We start from the raw sequence: 18,529 nt of genomic DNA on the forward strand, positions 1-18,529 counted from the left end.
TTATGTTATCCTCTTTTCGAATGAAAAAGCTATTTGATGATATTCAACGGACCTCCTGTCCCGAGTTCAGACCAAAAAACTCACCGAAAAGTTTCTTCTCCAAGCTGAAAAAGCTTAATAGGAACAGTAATCATCAGCATAGATAAACCATCTATAATCTCTAGTCCAACAGGAAAAAAAAACAGAGTGAAAAGAGAAATGGCAAAAAGATGCTGCAAACCCCAGAAGTAGAACAGAAATGTTCCGCAAACCTTCAGATGGCATCTTCAGATGGTTGACCACTATCAGTCCGTCGCAGCATCCAAGTCGATACAGAGCAAACTTTAAAGAATTTGAGTTTTAGTTAAAAAAAAGTGATAATTAACTTTTAATAACAGTGTAAAATTAGTTCCTTTTTAAAACAGTGATTAACAATAAGCAATGGTTTGTTTCCGAAGAGTTCGGTACTTCAGGCACTTAGCTTACCTAAAGGTAAGTTAAATGAAAAATTATCTTGAAATGCTGATCAATAACGATAAGACACACAAACAGAAGAAATAACAGCAACATTTGAGTTTTGAATAACCTCCAGAAATCCACCTAAATAAATTTTTAGAAGCTTGAAAATCTTATTTCCTGGGAAGAAAAATGACAACATCAAAAGTCACCCCAATAAACATCACGGATACCGGCTCCAAAGTTCACAACAGAAAAAGTAAGATATCTTCTTCCGAGATGTTGCCCCGCTGCTGACTAAATCCAATCCTAATTTGCATACCGTGACCGTTAGTCGGACAAATTTTTTTTCGGTTGCCGATTTTTTTGACCGTTTTCTAAACTAGTGGATCGTACCTTCCTCCTTCTGAACTACAAACCAATGACGAAAAATGCAAGATGGTTAAATTGTAGCATCAAATTTAAGCTGAATTATTATGATCCTTTGGATGTCATTTAAATGATAGGATCGACAGTAAAAATTCTTTCAAAATAAGATTCATGCATACGGTAGCTTTTACTTTGATTTCCTATAACTTTTTACTTTTATGATGTTTTTGTGCATTTTTTCTCTTACCGAAAGTTCATTTATCACAATGTTGTCTTGTGCAATCTGAAGTTTCAAAGTATTTGTTACCGGAGACCAGGCCTTTTTTGAATTTTACATTTCAAACTGCAGTATCAGATTATCGAAATTTTGAAGAAAGATTTTTGAAATATAAACATACCTTTGTGAAGTTAAGCGAAGTTCTATTAATTTAACTTGAAGATTTGTAAGGCACAATGTTTCAGGATTGAAACTAAAAATACGAGTCTCATAGAATTTTTGACGAACGATTGCATCGGATAATCATATTTCCTGTCCAAGAACCTACAAATCAAATTCAATCGGAAATTGTGAAAAGTACGATGAGATCATTAATAAATCATTGATTCCATTTTCCCTTTTTGTTCGAACCTGTTGCCAGAAGTTTGTTGATTGTTAAGTGAATGGAGGAAATTTTGCTTAAACCGATGAAATTTTTTCTAAAAACTTCACATTGAAAATAGAATATTGCTGAATCACAATTTAACAGATCACTTAAGAAAAATATTACAGTATCATAGTTTAAACAATAATATTTATCAATAAAATTTTAATAAAAACTTATCCGCAGTCCGTTTCCGAACAGCTCATGTTTTGAAGATGCAATCGTTTATGTTAAAAATTAGACTTAAAGGGAGTAGGCCATGAACTTTAAAGATCGGAAGCAATTTCATGCTCCGCGAAATATTTTCGAGATAATAGTTTAAATAGCAAAAAAATCGTGAAATTGTACACAGACATTATCAATGAATTACAGTGCAAATTATTGAAGTGACATTTGCAAATAAAGGTGTGGTTTCAAACTGAAGTTGTTTTTTTTTAAATTTATTTTTTTTTTAAATTACTACCTGTGGGATATGAGAAAAGGAATCGTGTCAAATGTTGAATTAAGTCGAACAATGCAACTGGCATCACTATTTTCCAGCATTGTTAGATCTGTCACGAATGATGTCTTTCTCACACCAATCCTCTCTTTCCCTCTAACGGGCTCAGACACAGGCCCGACCAGTTCGTCAGTCAGTTCGTCTGTCGTGTGCCAGACAGGTTGTGCGTTGCTGCCGCGCTGAGATCAGACGAAGGGTATCCGGATTGTCGTGTGGGTTTTCCGGTAGACCCTCGAGTGGCCCCACACTATCTACTTATTTAATAAGTATTATTTTTACTTTTAAGCGTCAACAATCTTTTCGATCTATGAGAACAGAGAACCTTGATCAATATTTTTCGATTTATAGCTGTCAGAATTATATTTCAGGATGTCATTTTTGTCATGTTACTAGATTACTTACCATTGAAAACAGATTTTCTATGAATTAAAAAAAATATAAATATTATAATTTTTTGTGAAAAGCAGTTTTGAAATCTAGACAATATATCCGCAGAAAATTAGATTTCATTTTGCTCATGAGAACACAAGTACTATTTTTTTTTTCATGGATAACAATAATCATAAACGCCACAAGCTCAAATATAGTAATGGCTTCACATAATTTTTTCCGATTATTTTTTTTTTGCATTGATTCATCTTAACACAAGAATATTAAAATTGTAAAATTTTTGAAAATAAATAAAATGAAGAAAAAATCCGTATTACTTTGCAACATATTGCAATTAATGATATTTTTTTTATAATTTCGGTTAATCAACATTTATTTTTGAATTTTACGTTAGAAGGACTTTGAGATGTTTTTGTTGTTGTTGAAAAATTATTACTGAGATACATTGCCAAAATAAAAATAATAGAGAAAATCCCTTCTGAATATAGAAAATTCAAAGGCTTCTAAAATGTGAGGCAAATGAGTGCAAAGAATCTAAGAATTTTCAAATGGAAGGATAATAGGAAGAAAATTTGGAAAAAATTGTATCTTATCTATTAATATACATAAAAATGAATTTCTGTCTGTCTGTCTGTTCCCTATAGACACGAAATCTACTGAACCGATTTGCATGAAACTTGGCATTAGAGGATATTGGAGACCGGGGAAGGTTCCTATAATAGTTTGAGACCCTTCCTCTACCTGGAACGGGAGAGGAGGTCTCTCATATAAAAGTAATAGGTCTTCATAACTCGAGAACTGGTCAAGCAAATCAAAATAAACTTGACATGGGTGGGTACTTGGGTACGAGGAATGTTTCAAAAAATATTTGGTCCCCCTCTCTCCTTCCAGTGAGGAGATAGGGAAGAGGGAGGGTCTTATACCTTACAATTTTTTACATAACGGGAAAACTAATCAAGCTAATGGAACATAATTTGACATGTGAGGGTAGTGGAATACGAGAAATGCTTCTATGATTATTTTAGACCCTTCCCTCCTTGCAGTGGAGATACAGGAAGGGAGGAGGGGAGCTTTCATACCTTTTTTATTGCATAACTTGAAAGCTTTTCGAGCAAATGGAACCAAATTTGGCTTGGAAGGGTATTTGGGTACGATAAATAGTTCTATGAATATTTGGTACTCCTCTCTCCTTCCAGTGAGGATATAGAAAGTGGGCTTCTTTACAATTTTCAGCATAACTGGAAAACTAATCAAGCAAATGGCACCAAATTTGGCGTGGGAAGGTTTTTTTTTTTTATAATGCTTTATTTGAAACGGCTCATACGATTAGGTTTTAAGGAGCCAAACTCGTTTTCTTTGTTTTTACAATCGTTTTCTTAGCTTAGCACTTTTTTTTAAAGAAAAAAGAAGATAGAAAGGGAAATATGAAAATAAAATAGAATTATAGACGAAGATCAATAGCTTTTAGAAAATGGTAGATTTCAAACATGTAGTCCAAATCCAGCACAGCTAGCACATCCCTCACTGGAACGTTAGGTGGTTTTCCTCGGGCCCGAAGGGAATCTATTAAATTCGTTCTGGCGACAAGATGGACCTCACACGACCAGACAATATGCTCGATGTCATGGTAACCTTGGCCACAACTACACAAATTGCTGCCAGCAATGTCAAAACGATAGAGTACCGCGTCTAAGGAATAATGATTGGACATGAGACGGGAAAATATACGAATAAAATCCCGACTCAGGTCCAACCTATTAAACCAGGGTTTAAGGCTTACCTTTGGGATAATCGAGTGGAGCCACCGACCCAACTCATCCTCGTCCCATTTGCGCTGCCAGTTGACAAGAGAGTTTCTTCGAACCAAGAAGTAAAATTCGTTGTAGACGATTTCACGGCGATACGTGTCGCCTTCTATCGCCCCCACCTTTGCCAAAGAGTCTGCCCTCTCATTGCCGATTATCGAGCTATGTGAGGGGACCCAAACAAAGGTGATAACAAAGCAACGTCTTGATAAAGCACTCAATGTGACTCGTATCTTCTCTAAGAAGTATGGAGAGTGCTTTCCCGGTCTTATTGAGCGGATTGCTTCAACAGAGCTGAGACTATCTGTGACGATATAGTAGTGTCCTGCAGGCCGTGAAGCGACGCTGTCCAAAGCCCAACAAATTGCTGCTAACTCTGCAATATATACAGAGCATGGTGACTGAAGATTATAAGATGCGCTGAAGATATCATTGAATACTCCAAATCCTGTTGATTCCTCTATGAGAGACCCATCAGTAAAGTACATTTTATCAGCATCGACGTGTCTATGTTTAGCATCGAAAATTCTAGGAATTAAAAGTGAACGAAGCGAATCCGGGATCCCACGAATTTCTTGCTGCATAGACAAATCAAACTGGACAGAAGAGTTGTCGTAGTCTGGGATGTAAACACGAGTTGGAGAATACGAAGAAGGATTTACCTGCATGGACATGAAGACATGGTATATAGACATAAATCTGGTTTGAAAATTTTGCTCAAGTAGCCTTTCAAAATTTACGATCACCAATGGGTTCATGATCTCACACCTGATGAGGAATCTGAGTGATAATAAATTGAATCGATCTTTTAGTGGAAGTATACCTGCCAAAACTTCAAGACTCATGGTATGTGTTGAGGGCATACAGCCCAAAGCGATACGGAGACAACGGTATTGGATACGTTTGAGTTTGATGAGGTGAGTTTTAGCAGCTGTCTGGAAACAGAAACTACCGTATTCCATCACTGAGAGAACAGTTGTTCGATACAATTTTAAAAGATCTTCTGGGTGAGCTCCCCACCAGGTGCCAGTGATTGATCGGAGAAAATTGATTCTTTGTTGGCATTTTCCTTTCAGATACTCAATATGGGTTCTCCAGGTACACTTGGTGTCAAACCAAACCCCAAGATACTTAAAACACCTCGATTGAGTGACCGTTCTACCTAGGAGTTGAAGCTTAGGTTGAGCAGGTCTACGTTTCTTAGAGAAAACAACCATCTCCGTTTTCTGTGGAGAAAACTCAATCCCAAGTCCCAAAGCCCAAGTTGACAATCTGTCTAAAGTATCTTGTAAAGGCCCGTGCAAATGAGACTCTGTAGCTCCTGTTACAGATACTACACCATCATCTGCAAGTTGTCTTAAAGTGCAGCCTTCAGAGAGACAACTGTCGATATCGCTTACGTAGAAGTTATACAAAAGTGGACTTAAACATGAACCTTGCGGGAGGCCCATGTAAGAGTTCCTTCTAATTGCAAGATCTCCGTGAGCAAAGTTCAAATGTTTCTCACAAAGCAAGCTGTATAAGAAGTTGTTCAATAGAGGAGGCAGACCCTGGGAGTGCAACTTGTCTGACAACACCTCTATTGAGACTGCATCAAAAGCTCCCTTTATGTCTAGAAACACTGAAGCCATTTGCTCACGTTTTGCGTACGCCAATTGTATCTCTGAAGACAGTAAAGCAAGACAATCGTTTGTCCCTTTGCCCCTTCGAAACCCAAATTGAGTATCTGAAAGGAGACCATTTGTTTCCACCCATTTATCCAATCGGAACAAAATCATTTTCTCTATCAATTTACGAATGCAAGACAACATCGCTATCGGACGGTACGAATTAAAATCAGACGCAGGTTTTCCAGGCTTTTGGATAGCAATAACTCTCACTTGTCTCCAATCTTCGGGAACAATGTTATGCTCCAAGAACTGATTAAATAAATTCAACAAGCGAAATTTGGCTGCATCAGGAAGGTTTTTCAACAAGTTGAATTTTATTTTATCAACTCCTGGAGATGAATTGTTACAAGAAAGCAGAGCAAGTGAGAATTCTACCATCGAAAAACCGGAATCAAGATCGCATCTATTCGGAGGCAAACTTCGGATGATTTTTTGCACCGGTGTGGAATCTGGACAGATTTTCCGCGCGAAATTGAAAATCCATTTATGCGAATGTTCTTCACTTTCGTTCGTGGAAGAACGATTACGCATGCTCCGAGCCACATTCCACAAAGTGCTTAAGGATGTTTCCCGCGATAAACCTCCCACAAAATTACGCCAATGCGCACGTTTTTTCCCCTTGATCAGGTTTTTGAATTGCTGTTCAAGAGAAAAATACGTGTTGAAGTTATCCAGGGTTCCATGTTTCCTAAAAACTTTAAAAGCGTTCGATTTGTCGACGTAAAGTTTGGTGCATTGACTGTCCCACCATGGATTGGGAGGCCTTCGACGAACAGATGAACCTGGGATGGGTTTCGTTTGAGCACCAACTGCACAATCAAAAATCAAACGAGAAAGAAAGTTATATTCCTCCAACGGAGGTAAAACCTCCATGGAGGTGATAGCTGAAATAATTGCGTCCGAATACTTTTTCCAGTCGATGTGTCTTGTGAGATCATATGCCATATTTGTTGAATTTGAAATGACCCCATTGGTGATTGTAATTTTGATAGGTAAGTGGTCACTACCATTGGGATCAGGGATTACCTTCCACTGGCAATCCAATGATAATGAATTTGAGCAGAGTGAGAGGTCAATTGCACTTGGTCTTGCAGGAGGTTTAGGTACCCGTGTTTTTTCACCCGTGTTCAAAATAGTTAAATTGAAACTGTCACAAATGCCATAAATAAGATTAGAACGTCTATCGTCAATTTGTTCTCCCCAGACAGTTCCATGCGAATTGAAATCACCCAGGATCAACCTTGGCTCAGGGAGCACTGAGCACAGGTCCTCTAGGTGACTTCGATCCACTGTAACTCTCTGAGGCCAGTACAAACTTACAATGCATAAGTCCTTACCTCTTATAGTTGTATGACATGCAACAGCTTCAATTCCTCCTGACAACGGGAGGTGGATTCTATAAAAGGAGTAGCGCTTGTTGATCCCTAAAAGCACCCCTCCATATGAATCGTTGCGATCTAAACGAATAATGTTAAAATCGTGGAATGGAATATCTGATTGAGAAGAAAGCCATGTTTCAGAAAGGGCAAAAATATCGCAACTAGTTTCATGAAGAAGATATTTGAACGGATCCAGTTTAGGGATTAGACTGCGACAATTCCACTGTAACACAGTGATATCTCCGACCTCTCGGCTTAAATTAGCCATCGAGAGAGATAAACACTGAAAGAAGGGGCCAAGTTTGCATCAATTGCTTCAAAAGTGTCTTTAATATAGGGAGCATTGTAGTAATTATGCCCCTTACGGATTCAGATACGTTTAAGAACGAGAAAATTCCATTAAGAATATCAGAAAACTTGAAAAGTCCAGGCTGGGACACTGATTCTGACAAAACCGCGTTAGCAGTTGGAGAGCTCGCTGCGGCTGAAGTCCCCGATGATGATGTATAGTTTGGTGGTGAAAAAGTCGTTCGGAATCCAGGAGGAACAAGTTTTTCTTTTCTTGGAGCTACCGATGTTTTAGTGGCGCTGATTGGAGAACTAATAGTAGGGATTTTATTTGGAACTTTGGAGGACTTTGAAGCTGTTTTGGCACGTTTCCGGGAGTTCGCTACAAATACGAATGGGTTCTCTTCATCAGTAGTGTCCTCGTTGTCAACTGGTAGCACTGAGAAAATGTTAGTTAACTGGCCTAGTTAGTTAATCTAGGCCTTTAAACTTACCAACACCGTTGGATTTAACGTACTCTGCCTTAAGGCTCATTTCCGTTATCACGCCCTCGATCTCAACGTTTCGAGACGGAACAAAAACATGGTACTCTAGGTTAATGAACTTGCTGGCAACAATTTCATTTGCACCTTTCCGGTCAGCCACTACAACGCGCAACTTGTCTGGTCGCACCTTTGAAATGCTGGTCACGGAGGGCCACCTCGCCAGATCTTTGGTTATCTGTACCACGTTAAGACGTTTTCCATTAGGTTTGGGCCGGATAAAAACCACCCAAGGCCCAGTGAAAATTGAACCATCTGGGTAAGTTCGGAGACGGGTTGCTCTACTCTCAACCGTGGATGATGCGAAATTATCTTCTATCCGAGAAAAATTCATACCTGAAGGACCAGCATCATCCGAATCCTCTAGGTGCTCCTCATCCTCTCTGATGCCATTCTCATCATCCACAGTTGGCGGGTTTAACCCCCCGCCTTCCCTCATATTTATCAACGGAAGCGCGAATGCCTTCCGTTTGAAAAATATGAGCGAAGCAGTCAATATTTGAAAAATAAATAAAGAGAAAAAATAGAACAAGAAACAGTGAAAAAAGGATAAATTAAGGATTACTTGCAAGCACTTCTTTACGAGTTAATCAGCTTTGGTGTCCGGCACCGGCTCCACCACTTAGTCGTCCTTCGTTGATTGAAGATAGCGATAGCAATATCAAAATGTTGGGTCCTCCTTGTAAATCCCGATCACGGCAATCAGAACCAGAATCCTCGGAACGCCCTCCTCGGTACGCAAGCCCGTATGTTCAGAGCGAACAAAGAGCACCCTTTCGAAAACAATGGCCTTGGTGGTGTTGAAGAAAACGGCAACCAATCCGCTGCTGCTGACAAATTGATAACAGCACACTCGCGCCGGTAGTTGGCTGGTGGGGAACGGCAATTAACAATCGTTCCAGCAGGAAAAACCACAATCTGCGGCAAAACTGCACTTTTAACTTTGATAAGACTGCCAAACTTTTGTTTTTCGAAAAAAAAAATTCGCTTTAAAACGGTAGTGAAAAAATGACATCCGCACTAGCCGAGCTACTTGGATGGAATGGCGTGGGAAGGTACATATTTAATTACGAGAAATGTTTCTATGATTCAATCGAAAAAGTTCACTGAAGAAGGTAGTAAGTTGCTATCGAAATACCGGTATATAAACTTTTCATTTACCGTGGTTGAATTAAAAGGAATCTTTCGATTGCTTTGATTCAGTTGAATCATTCAACCAAGTAGGCTCACAACACAACAGAGTTTCTATGATATTTTGAGGAAAATCTTTTACATCACTCGGGAACCTAACCAGCAAATGGAACGAAATTTGGCTTGGGAGGGTATTTGAGCTCCATGAATGTTTCTGTGAATATTTGCCCAACTGCCTCCTTCCAGTGGTGTGCTAGAAAGAAGAGAAGGGAGCTTTTTACAATTTTTCGCATAACTAGAGAACTAATCGAGTAAATGAAAACAACTTTGGAATGGGATATTTGGATATTTGGATACGTGAAATGGTTATTTCCTTATTTGAGACTTCTTTTTCCTTCATTTGGGGATACAGTTAGGGAAGACGGGGGCTCACATACGATTGTTTTACATAAACCAAGAACTTATCTAACAAATGGAACCAAATATGACATGGAACAATCATACAATCGGGCAATTGGAACAGAATTTAGCACGGGAGTGTATTTGAATACACGGAACGAAATTTGGCATGAAAGGGTATTCGTGCTCAAGAAATGTTTTTTCAATGGTTTAGCACTCCTTTCTCCACTCAGTGGAACAATAAAAAGTGGGAAGAGGGTCACTCATTAATTTTTTTAATATTTCGATAACTAATCAAGAAAATGAAACCAAATGTGCGTGGGAGCATATTTGTGTACGGGCAATGTTTCTTCGATGGTTTGATACCACCTTCTCTTGCCAGAGAAGAGATGTAAAGTGGGGAGAGGGTGACAATTTTTTTGAATAACTCGAGAACTTATCGAGAGACCCCCCTTCCTTTCATTCCTCTCAAAATTTGAAGAAATAATTCGAGAACGAATAGGTGGAATAAGTGTCCCGTGACGTTATTTTGTTACAAAAAAATGTTTATATGATAGTTTGAAACTCTCTCCACATTAAAATGGGACAGCGAAGATTCCACATATAAAAAATTATTTTGGCATTGGTGTCAATTGAGTTTATTGTTTTCAAATACCAGAGATATACCCCTGTTAAACAGCTAATATTTTTTTTTGTCTTATGTGATACGAAGTTACAGTCTTGGACAAAGCGGAAAATTTCCTCTGGAGAATTTGGAGAAAAAATTTGCAGGCTTGATTCCACAGAAGAAACAAAAATATTATTGATTTTTCAGTGCAAAATATTCAATTTTCCCATACACGACCTAATAGTTCAAATTTACTTACGTAAATGTTACTCGAAAATTCTGCAAAAAATCATGGATGACTTTCGAGCCAAAACAAAGCTTTTTAGACCCAGGGTTATATAAAAATGCCCACAAATCGACTCAGTCTACTGCATATATATTAACAAACAAACAAGATCAAGTATTAAATTCATTTTAAAGCCTTTAAACTGACGCATCTGAAAAAAGCTATGTGTTTTCATTTGCCCAATATACGGGACAAATGTAACGGTTCACGATCAAGCTCCGCCTCGGTGATTTCGGGAGTTCCACAAGGATCAATTTTAGGACTTATTCTATTTTCCATGTTCACCAATGATTTGTCTATGTGTAACGGATGTGTCTTGCCCACAATGTCAGTAACTTTTGTATAAGGGCGCCACTTCCGGAAGGGAAGGTTACTGACACGATTTTAGTTGCCGGCCAAGACCCTAGCTCAAGGTGGGTGTGGATAAAATGGCTCGACCAAACATTACCTGGCTCAATAGGCCCAAATATCTCCTTACTTTACTTGAACGCAGGAAGGTACAAAAGAAACCAATCTTGTATGAAATAATTGAATTCTAAACTTTAATTCAAGTTCCAAATTATGGGGCTTAGACGAAACCTGGAGCAAACTTGCAAGCAACTTGTAGCCTACCTTCCGGGGGTATCTCAAGATAGATAATGCTGTGGAATTTTTTTATGGTATGAATTCTTATGCAATGATTGTAGCTCCTAGCTTGGTCCCTAAGCCTTAATATTAATTTACAAATTGTTTACCTTACTATTAATTATCCTTCTGGAACTGCAGGGCAGGTAACCGTGGCCAGTCAAGACGCTGAACGGTCGAAACCTGTTCAGCGAAGTCACCCCTAGGCCGGGTGATTTGGCGAGTGCTGTGTCTGAGCGCTGACGGTACGGCAGATGGTGGGTGATGGTGACGTATTACTTCCAAGAAATACCCACTCCTCAAACAGTGGTGTAGCGTTGTTAGGACTTTTCAACGCAGGTGACTCACCGTAACCCGGGGGTTCTCACTCCTCAACCGGATATTTAGCGTTGTCTTTGCGTAACGCTGGTGGCTCACCATAACCCGGGGGTCCTCACTCCACAACCGGATATGACTTAGCGCTTGGCCACAGCTGGCGTGATATCGTAACCGGGGGTCCTCACTCCACAACCAGAAAGGTAATCATGCTCTGAATCTTCCGAGCTTGAGTTCAAGGCGTGTTTTCGTAGCCCGAACTTACATCCACGTTGACGCGGGTTACCTGTCAACGTATATGGTTAGCCAAATCGTTTCGGAATGCAAAGACGAGTTTTTTTTACCTGTATTACGCAAGATTGCCAAGTTCACATGCGTATCACCTAACCAAACTTCTGCAGTGACAAATTACCCTGTTCTCTGGTAGATAATTTTAGTTAATTCCACGTGATCACTATCAATATCTAGTAAACTAAACCTTACATTTTACCGTTGGTAATTTTCGAAACTTTTCCAAATGAGTTTACTACAAACCGAACTATCAAAGTAACTCTGATCATATGGTGAAATGACCAACTAGCTTATCCCATTAGGTCCTAAATCCAATCGTGCATATTCCACTACGCAATAGCACATTTGCCTAATAGCACTTTACAGTTTGGTTGTTCGCAATCTAGTGTCTGTGCAAGTCGGCCCAAGCTCAACGTTGGAGTTTTTTTTTCTTAAAACAAAAGGAACAGATTGTTCTTTATCTCCGTTTCAACCTACATATACGGTGGCCGAACATCTAGGGAACAATTCCCGGTATTTTATTTCGTGAGCCAAAATTGAGCATGTGGAACCAGCTCAAGCGTTTGCTGTGTCTAGAATAACAATTGTGTCTATAACTGACGGCTAGATGGCGCATTGTTATGCATCGTATCGTTTCTACTAGAATGATCCGTTACATATGTCTTGTAGGAGAAGCAACATTTATTTGTTCGCTGACGATGTTCAAATGAATCTTTCGAATCCAAGTTATCAGCCCAGACTTTTAAAAGATGCCATGAATTCGGACTTGAAAATGTTCAAAGATGGTCTCAAAGGAACCAATTGCTTATCAATTGTGAGAAAACCAATGCTTTGTTTTTTCCCTCATCCTATAACATCCTATAAAAAATCAACCAAAAGAAGAAAGGACATTTGTCCCGGCCTTATTGAGTTTTTTATACATTCACTTCAAATTTGTTCAAAAATTAATTTCTCAAATAATTGTAAACGAATAGGGAACGGGAGAGTGGAGTAACGTGGGCCACTCTAAACATCTCAACTGTGTGTTGAGATAAAAATCTCTATCCAACTGTCATCGTCGTCGCTTTGTGTAAGCCATTTTTTCTATATGTTTTTAACTTATTTACGTATCATATGCTTCTTTTATTGAACTCATCTAGAAAAATGTACTTACATTGTTAAACAAGCACCTGCAAATTGCATCCGTGGGAGACCTAACGTACATACATAACAAAAATATGCTCATACGCTTATGATCTTAGTTTTGTCATGTTCTTTCACAGAGAAAGGGAATTTTTGAAAAAAAAAAACATCAATAAGTCACACAAACACAACTAATTTGCAAATCATAGCTTTTGGGGAATCGTGGGCCACATTTTGTGGGGTATCCTGGGCTACCTATATTTTGGTGTTTTTATACACATTCAGAACTTAAAAAAAGTTTTTACTATCTACAAAGTTTTCTAATGCCAAATAAAAATTTGTGAAAAATATTTTGTCCATTTTTTTCCAATGCGATAGAGATGATCATAAATCCTATATAAGGAATTTTTCCGAAACGTTCGCGAGCCAGCTATAAGGAACTATTCGATCAAACACAACTCTCTTTTTTATTTCCTCATCTGAAATCGCTTTATAATAACTAAATGAATTATGAAATTTCTGTTTTGAGCTTGAGCTTGAGCTTGTTATCAACTACGGTCCACCTACGGCCCCACGGTCAATGGCATAATGGTTGCACTCCGTGATTGGTTCGAGATAATCAACATTGCACAATGAACCAAATGAAAGTTTGCTGGGAACAAGCAACACAATCTCACTGTACAGTTTTGAGAATCTCCTACTTTAAATGAACCAATAACGACGCCGGCCAAGTCCGTGTAGTCGATAAGAGGAATGGAAGAGCAGCACATGTGATGATTTGTTTTACGGAGACCGGCTGTACGCCATCCCTCCACAAATCTCACGAATGTATGGAGCAAGGGAATGTGGTATAGAAATCACCTTGGTAAGTGATGTGACCACTTGAAACCTATTCTCCTACTATCTTGAAATGCCTAATTTTCATATTGAAACTCCTAAATAATTCTAAAGGCCTTAGAAAATTAAAAGTATCCAATTGTAAACTGAAAAGAATGTTTTAACAAACTGTTTCACATTTGCTAAATTTGATATTCCATTCTTTGGTTCCATCATTTCATATCTTTACCTGTTTTAATCTCCTTAAATTTCTGTTTCCTACTGAACTTCGTGTTAATAATTAATAAATAGAATTTGTCTTAAATCCGTGAATTCAAGTCCATACTCTGACTAAAGGCCTCATGTAAATTGTTCATTAAATATTTCGATTTGAATTTGATTTTGATTGTCTGTTTGAAAACCATCATGAAATTTCATTATTCGATAGTACAAATCTGGGAAGAGAGTTGTGATCAATCGATGCGATGCTAAATTATACTTTAAGTTAATAAATTTTACCAATTCATGCAGATAACATTATCATACATATTTTTAAACACAAATTATGTACTGACCAAAACTGAATAGAAAATGTTATTATAAAACACAAACCCATGAAAAATAAAAAGAAAAAGATAAAAAATGTCCAGTAAAGCACGTTTACTTTGTTTACGTTTGTTTCAGGTCAAGTTCTGCGTTTTACTCAAAAACTGAAATGATAGTAAGAAATAACAATCATAATGAAACTGCCAGTTCAAAATGAACTTAACTGTGATTGTATAACATTGACCAAAACCACTTATTAGATCTTATTACATGCATGAAAAATTTATACTGCATTTGGGAGATACTGTAATTAATACGACAGACAGCTTTCAATTTTCATGGACAAGTAACAACTTAAACATTTGAAATGAATGTTTATCAAAGAAGTATATTTATAATCCCGTTAAATAATTATTAGAGAAACAAATTTTAAGATCATTACTTTACATTTTGGCTGTCAGCACTTGTTTTTTAATCGATCGAAGCAACCGAAGCCTGTGACAATGAAATTAACTACTAGAAAAAAACATGGAAAAATCCATTTTTGAAATTTTAGGCTGTCCTCTCTTGTCTACCAAACTTCTGCTAATCAATATTACGGCATCGCTGCCTCAAATAATGCACGATTCAATAAAGTCCTTCTCTTTCTATATAACTTGGATTTTCATCGATATTCTGTTTAGAATGATATTTGTGTATGAGAAAAAATTGGGAAAACCCACGTTCACAATAGCTAACCGAGAGAATGCTGCTCCACACAGTGTGGACCTATTCTAAGCAATTTGAAAAAAATGCACAGCAGCCAATTCGATAGGAAAGTGAAAGTGTTTAAGTTATAAAGGTTAATCAGAAAGATCTCACCGGTTTTTCCTGTCCTTGTTGTTTATGCCGACTACCGCTCTCCGCAATATGACAGCTGTTTTTGTTCGCATTCCCAGTTTCCAGTCACTCGAGTTCTTTTAAATTCAACTTTAAACGCCAGCTCTTCTTGACAGGGTTAAACGTTAAACTATACTTCAATTTCTTGTAAATTTCACTTTGAATAATTTCTCAAATCTCTTGTATTTCAACGATAAAGAAAAAAAAACCAAAAAATTCAGCGCAACCGCAACGAGAATACATAAAAACGCGTCTTCACCCGAGCAAGGCCTACTTGGAACTCAATAATGAAATGAAATTTCTGTTTTGGGTCAACTCATAAACTTTGCACGTTATCTAGTCAATTTAGATTTGGTGGCCAACGTTTCCCCACAGTTTTTCAAAATCCAAATAAAAACACTTTTTTGAAACAGTCCTTACTCGGGAAATTGATGTATTTAAAAAATAAAAATAAATGCCTTCTGATACCTTAAAAATGTACAAAACCTTTCAATTTATTTTTTTCTTTTTATCTGTTATAATAAAGAAGTTATAAAGCATAGAAAAAAAGTGGTCCATGATACCCCACTCTCCCCTACTTTAAATGATGAGATTCCTGGCTGTTTTTGAGACGCTAATCTTAACATCTTGATTTTAAAGCCTCGAACAAGTGTTGTAATTTCCGGAATCCAGATTTGCATAAAAAAATTAGTATCAGAAATTTCACTCATATAAAAAACTGTTCTGGGCTTGTGGAGTGTAAGAAGAGAAATAAGGCTTTAGAATAATGTTAAGAGATAAATTGTGATAGAATAGTTATACCTAATTTTCTTTTGTCTGTATAGAATTGTAGGTTATATCCGTTCTCAAATACACGCATTCTTCATTTTAGTTCCATAGGGCAACCATCTGCGAGCTGGCATTCAAAACCGCGCTTACCATCTTCTGCCTGACAATCGGTTTCATGTTCCTTACGCACAAAAACGACGAAATGACCAATTTGAAAAACTCCATCTACTACCGGTACACGGGCCGAATGGAGCCTTTCTTCAACGGGGTGCCACGAAATGTCGACGGAGCCAAGATCGATTGGCACGACTATGCGTACCAGGAGCGGGAGTCTCAGATTGGCAGTGGTCCTGGTCAAAAGGGGACTGGCGTTAGACTCGAAGACGATGCCGATATCAAGGAGAATGAAAAGCTGTTCACCGAGAATGGGTATTATGCGGTGGTGAGCGACAAAATCGCTCTCAATCGATCCGTTGCCGAGCTAAGACATCCGGAGTGTGTAAAATTTTGAGATTTAGTTGTGAGTGTGGTTATTTAATTTTTATTCTTTACTAGGTGTCTCAAGAAGAAATATTTGAGGGAACTGCCGATGGCCAGCGTAGTGGTTATCTTTTACAACGAACACTTCAGCACACTTTTGAGAACCATCCATAGCATCCTGAACAGGTCGCCTCCGCATCTGTTGAAGGAGATAATCATGATCAACGATCACAGTACGAAAGAGTTTCTGTGGGATCCATTGGATAAATATGTGAAGGAAAATCTGCAACCCAAAGTAAGACTTGTCCATCTGCCTGAAAGATCTGGACTGATGCGTGCTAGGCTAGCCGGAGCTCGACTGGCCACCGGAGATGTTCTTATAGTTTTGGATTCTCACACCGAAGTCGGTAATAACTGGCTTCCACCGTTATTGGGTAAAAACGAAACATTTATTAGCGTGCTTTGAAATTACATGATCCTTCTTTTTTCAGAACCAATCGCGATGGACTATCGAACGTGCGTTTGTCCCATGATTGATGTTATCGACTATCAAACCTTCGAAATAACTAAACATGACGACGGAAGACGAGGAGTGTTCAATTGGAGATTTATTTATCGACGGATAGGCCTACGTCCAGAAGATCAGATCTCATCGACAGAACCATTCGAGAGTCCCGTCATGGCTGGAGGATTGTTTGCTATTAGTTTAAAATTTTTCTGGGAACTTGGCGGCTACGATGAAGGCCTAGACATCTGGGGAGCTGAGCAGTATGAGCTCAGTTTCAAAATATGGCAATGTGGAGGTCGCCTGGTCGATGCTCCCTGTTCGAGGGTTGGCCACATTTACCGGGGCTATGCACCTTTCCCGAATCCTAGGGGGAAAGATTTCGTAACCAGAAACCATAAAAGGGTTGCCGAAGTCTGGATGGATGAATATAAACATTTCATCTATCAACGTAACCCTCAATACGATAAAACGGATCCGGGCGATTTGGCCCAGCAGCTAGCTCTTCGAGAAAGATTAAAATGTAAGCCATTCAAGTGGTTTCTGGAGAATGTGGCTCCTGACCTCTTAATAAGATTCCCACCCGTTGAGCCACCGGATTTTGCTTCCGGAGCCGTTCAAAACCTCAACGACACCAAGTTTTGCTTGGACACCTTAAGCCACCGCAATAAGGAACCGATCGGGATCTACCCTTGCCGGGCCAATAAAACCCATCCGGGAGGAAATCAAATGTTTGCTCTAACTCACTACCGGGACATCCGGCATCCGAGTGCCGATCTGTGTTTGGATGCTGCTGAGGTCGGAGGTGAGGTCATCCTGTTCAGGTGCCATGAACTCCAGGGGAACCAAATGTTTCGGTACGATTTGGTAGGTTTTGATTCCTTTTAATTGAAAATCGTGACATCTTATATTCAATTTTTAAACAAATTTAGGATACCAAATTCATCAGGCATTCCAAGTCGGAATATAATCGATGCTTGGATATTGTCGATAAACGGGTTGTGATAGCGAGGTGCGATAGCCGAAGAAAATCACAACAGTGGACTTGGGGTTTTCTGAACGTGACGAGTTTAAGAAACTGGGAAACGGTTGGAGCAAAACTGAGAGATTAAAGTTTAAATAAAAACTGATATAGCAGGAAATTTAAAACCTTATGATTTTGTTGCGTAGTATTTTAAATTATATTCTAAGGGCAACTGTATCTGTGGTCCAAACAGTCGATATAGATCAAAATTCCCTACAAAGCAATCGGTTGGTCCAAAACTGATGAGATTTTGACCACATTTGAAGCAGTTTGGCAGTTGATGGAACACGAGTGAGTTGATAGTATTTTTACTGGATTGGATCTATTTTTTAGGTCCAGTTCTTGTATAAATTAGACCCAAGGGAAGCCAAGGATACATTTGCTCCTATACAATTTGATGGATTCGATAGTTGGGTATCGATGATTTGTTCTTGGCAAGGTACATCAATTATGAATTGATTAGAAAAGCAGTAAATATTAGTTTATAGTAGGTTGAACACCAATTTATTTTAGTAAGATGGTTACTGTAAGTATTATAAATATTAATACAATAATTTGAAAAAAAACATGATTCATTTTTCTCTTGTTTATTATTTATTGATTTCTGTCTTCAACAACTAAATATCAAACAGACTGATGACTTCATTTTAATCTAAAACTATCCATACTACTTACATTCTAAATCAAAGTATTCTTTCTCTTGGTTAAGCAACTTACA

The 18,529-nt window shown here is 38.3% G+C and overlaps 1 protein-coding gene across 1 annotated transcript; it reads left to right on the forward strand.

The window, feature by feature from the left end:
- Positions 1-379: 379 nt before the first annotated feature.
- LOC129750961 (N-acetylgalactosaminyltransferase 6-like) lies at positions 380-18,274 on the forward strand. Its single transcript, XM_055746182.1, has 5 exons — positions 380-471; positions 15,906-16,297; positions 16,358-16,716; positions 16,774-17,654; positions 17,720-18,274. The coding sequence occupies exons 1-5, from the start codon at positions 421-423 to the stop codon at positions 17,897-17,899; spliced, it is 1,863 nt and encodes a 620-aa protein (XP_055602157.1). The 5' UTR covers positions 380-420; the 3' UTR covers positions 17,900-18,274.
- Positions 18,275-18,529: the final 255 nt, after the last annotated feature.

Source organism: Uranotaenia lowii, chromosome 3, assembly GCF_029784155.1.
Source record: "Uranotaenia lowii strain MFRU-FL chromosome 3, ASM2978415v1, whole genome shotgun sequence".
NCBI classification, from domain to species: domain Eukaryota; kingdom Metazoa; phylum Arthropoda; class Insecta; order Diptera; family Culicidae; genus Uranotaenia; species Uranotaenia lowii.

Excerpts from the sequence above, each read along its gene's own strand:
- LOC129750961 (XM_055746182.1), top strand. The coding sequence starts at position 421 with ATGGTTTGTTTCCGAAGAGTTCGGTACTTCAGGCACTTAGCTTACCTA. Across the intron at positions 16,298-16,357 it reads GCCGAGCTAAGACATCCGGA|GTGTCTCAAGAAGAAATATT; the intron begins GTGTGTAAAATT and ends ATTCTTTACTAG. Across the intron at positions 16,717-16,773 it reads CTGGCTTCCACCGTTATTGG|AACCAATCGCGATGGACTAT; the intron begins GTAAAAACGAAA and ends TTCTTTTTTCAG.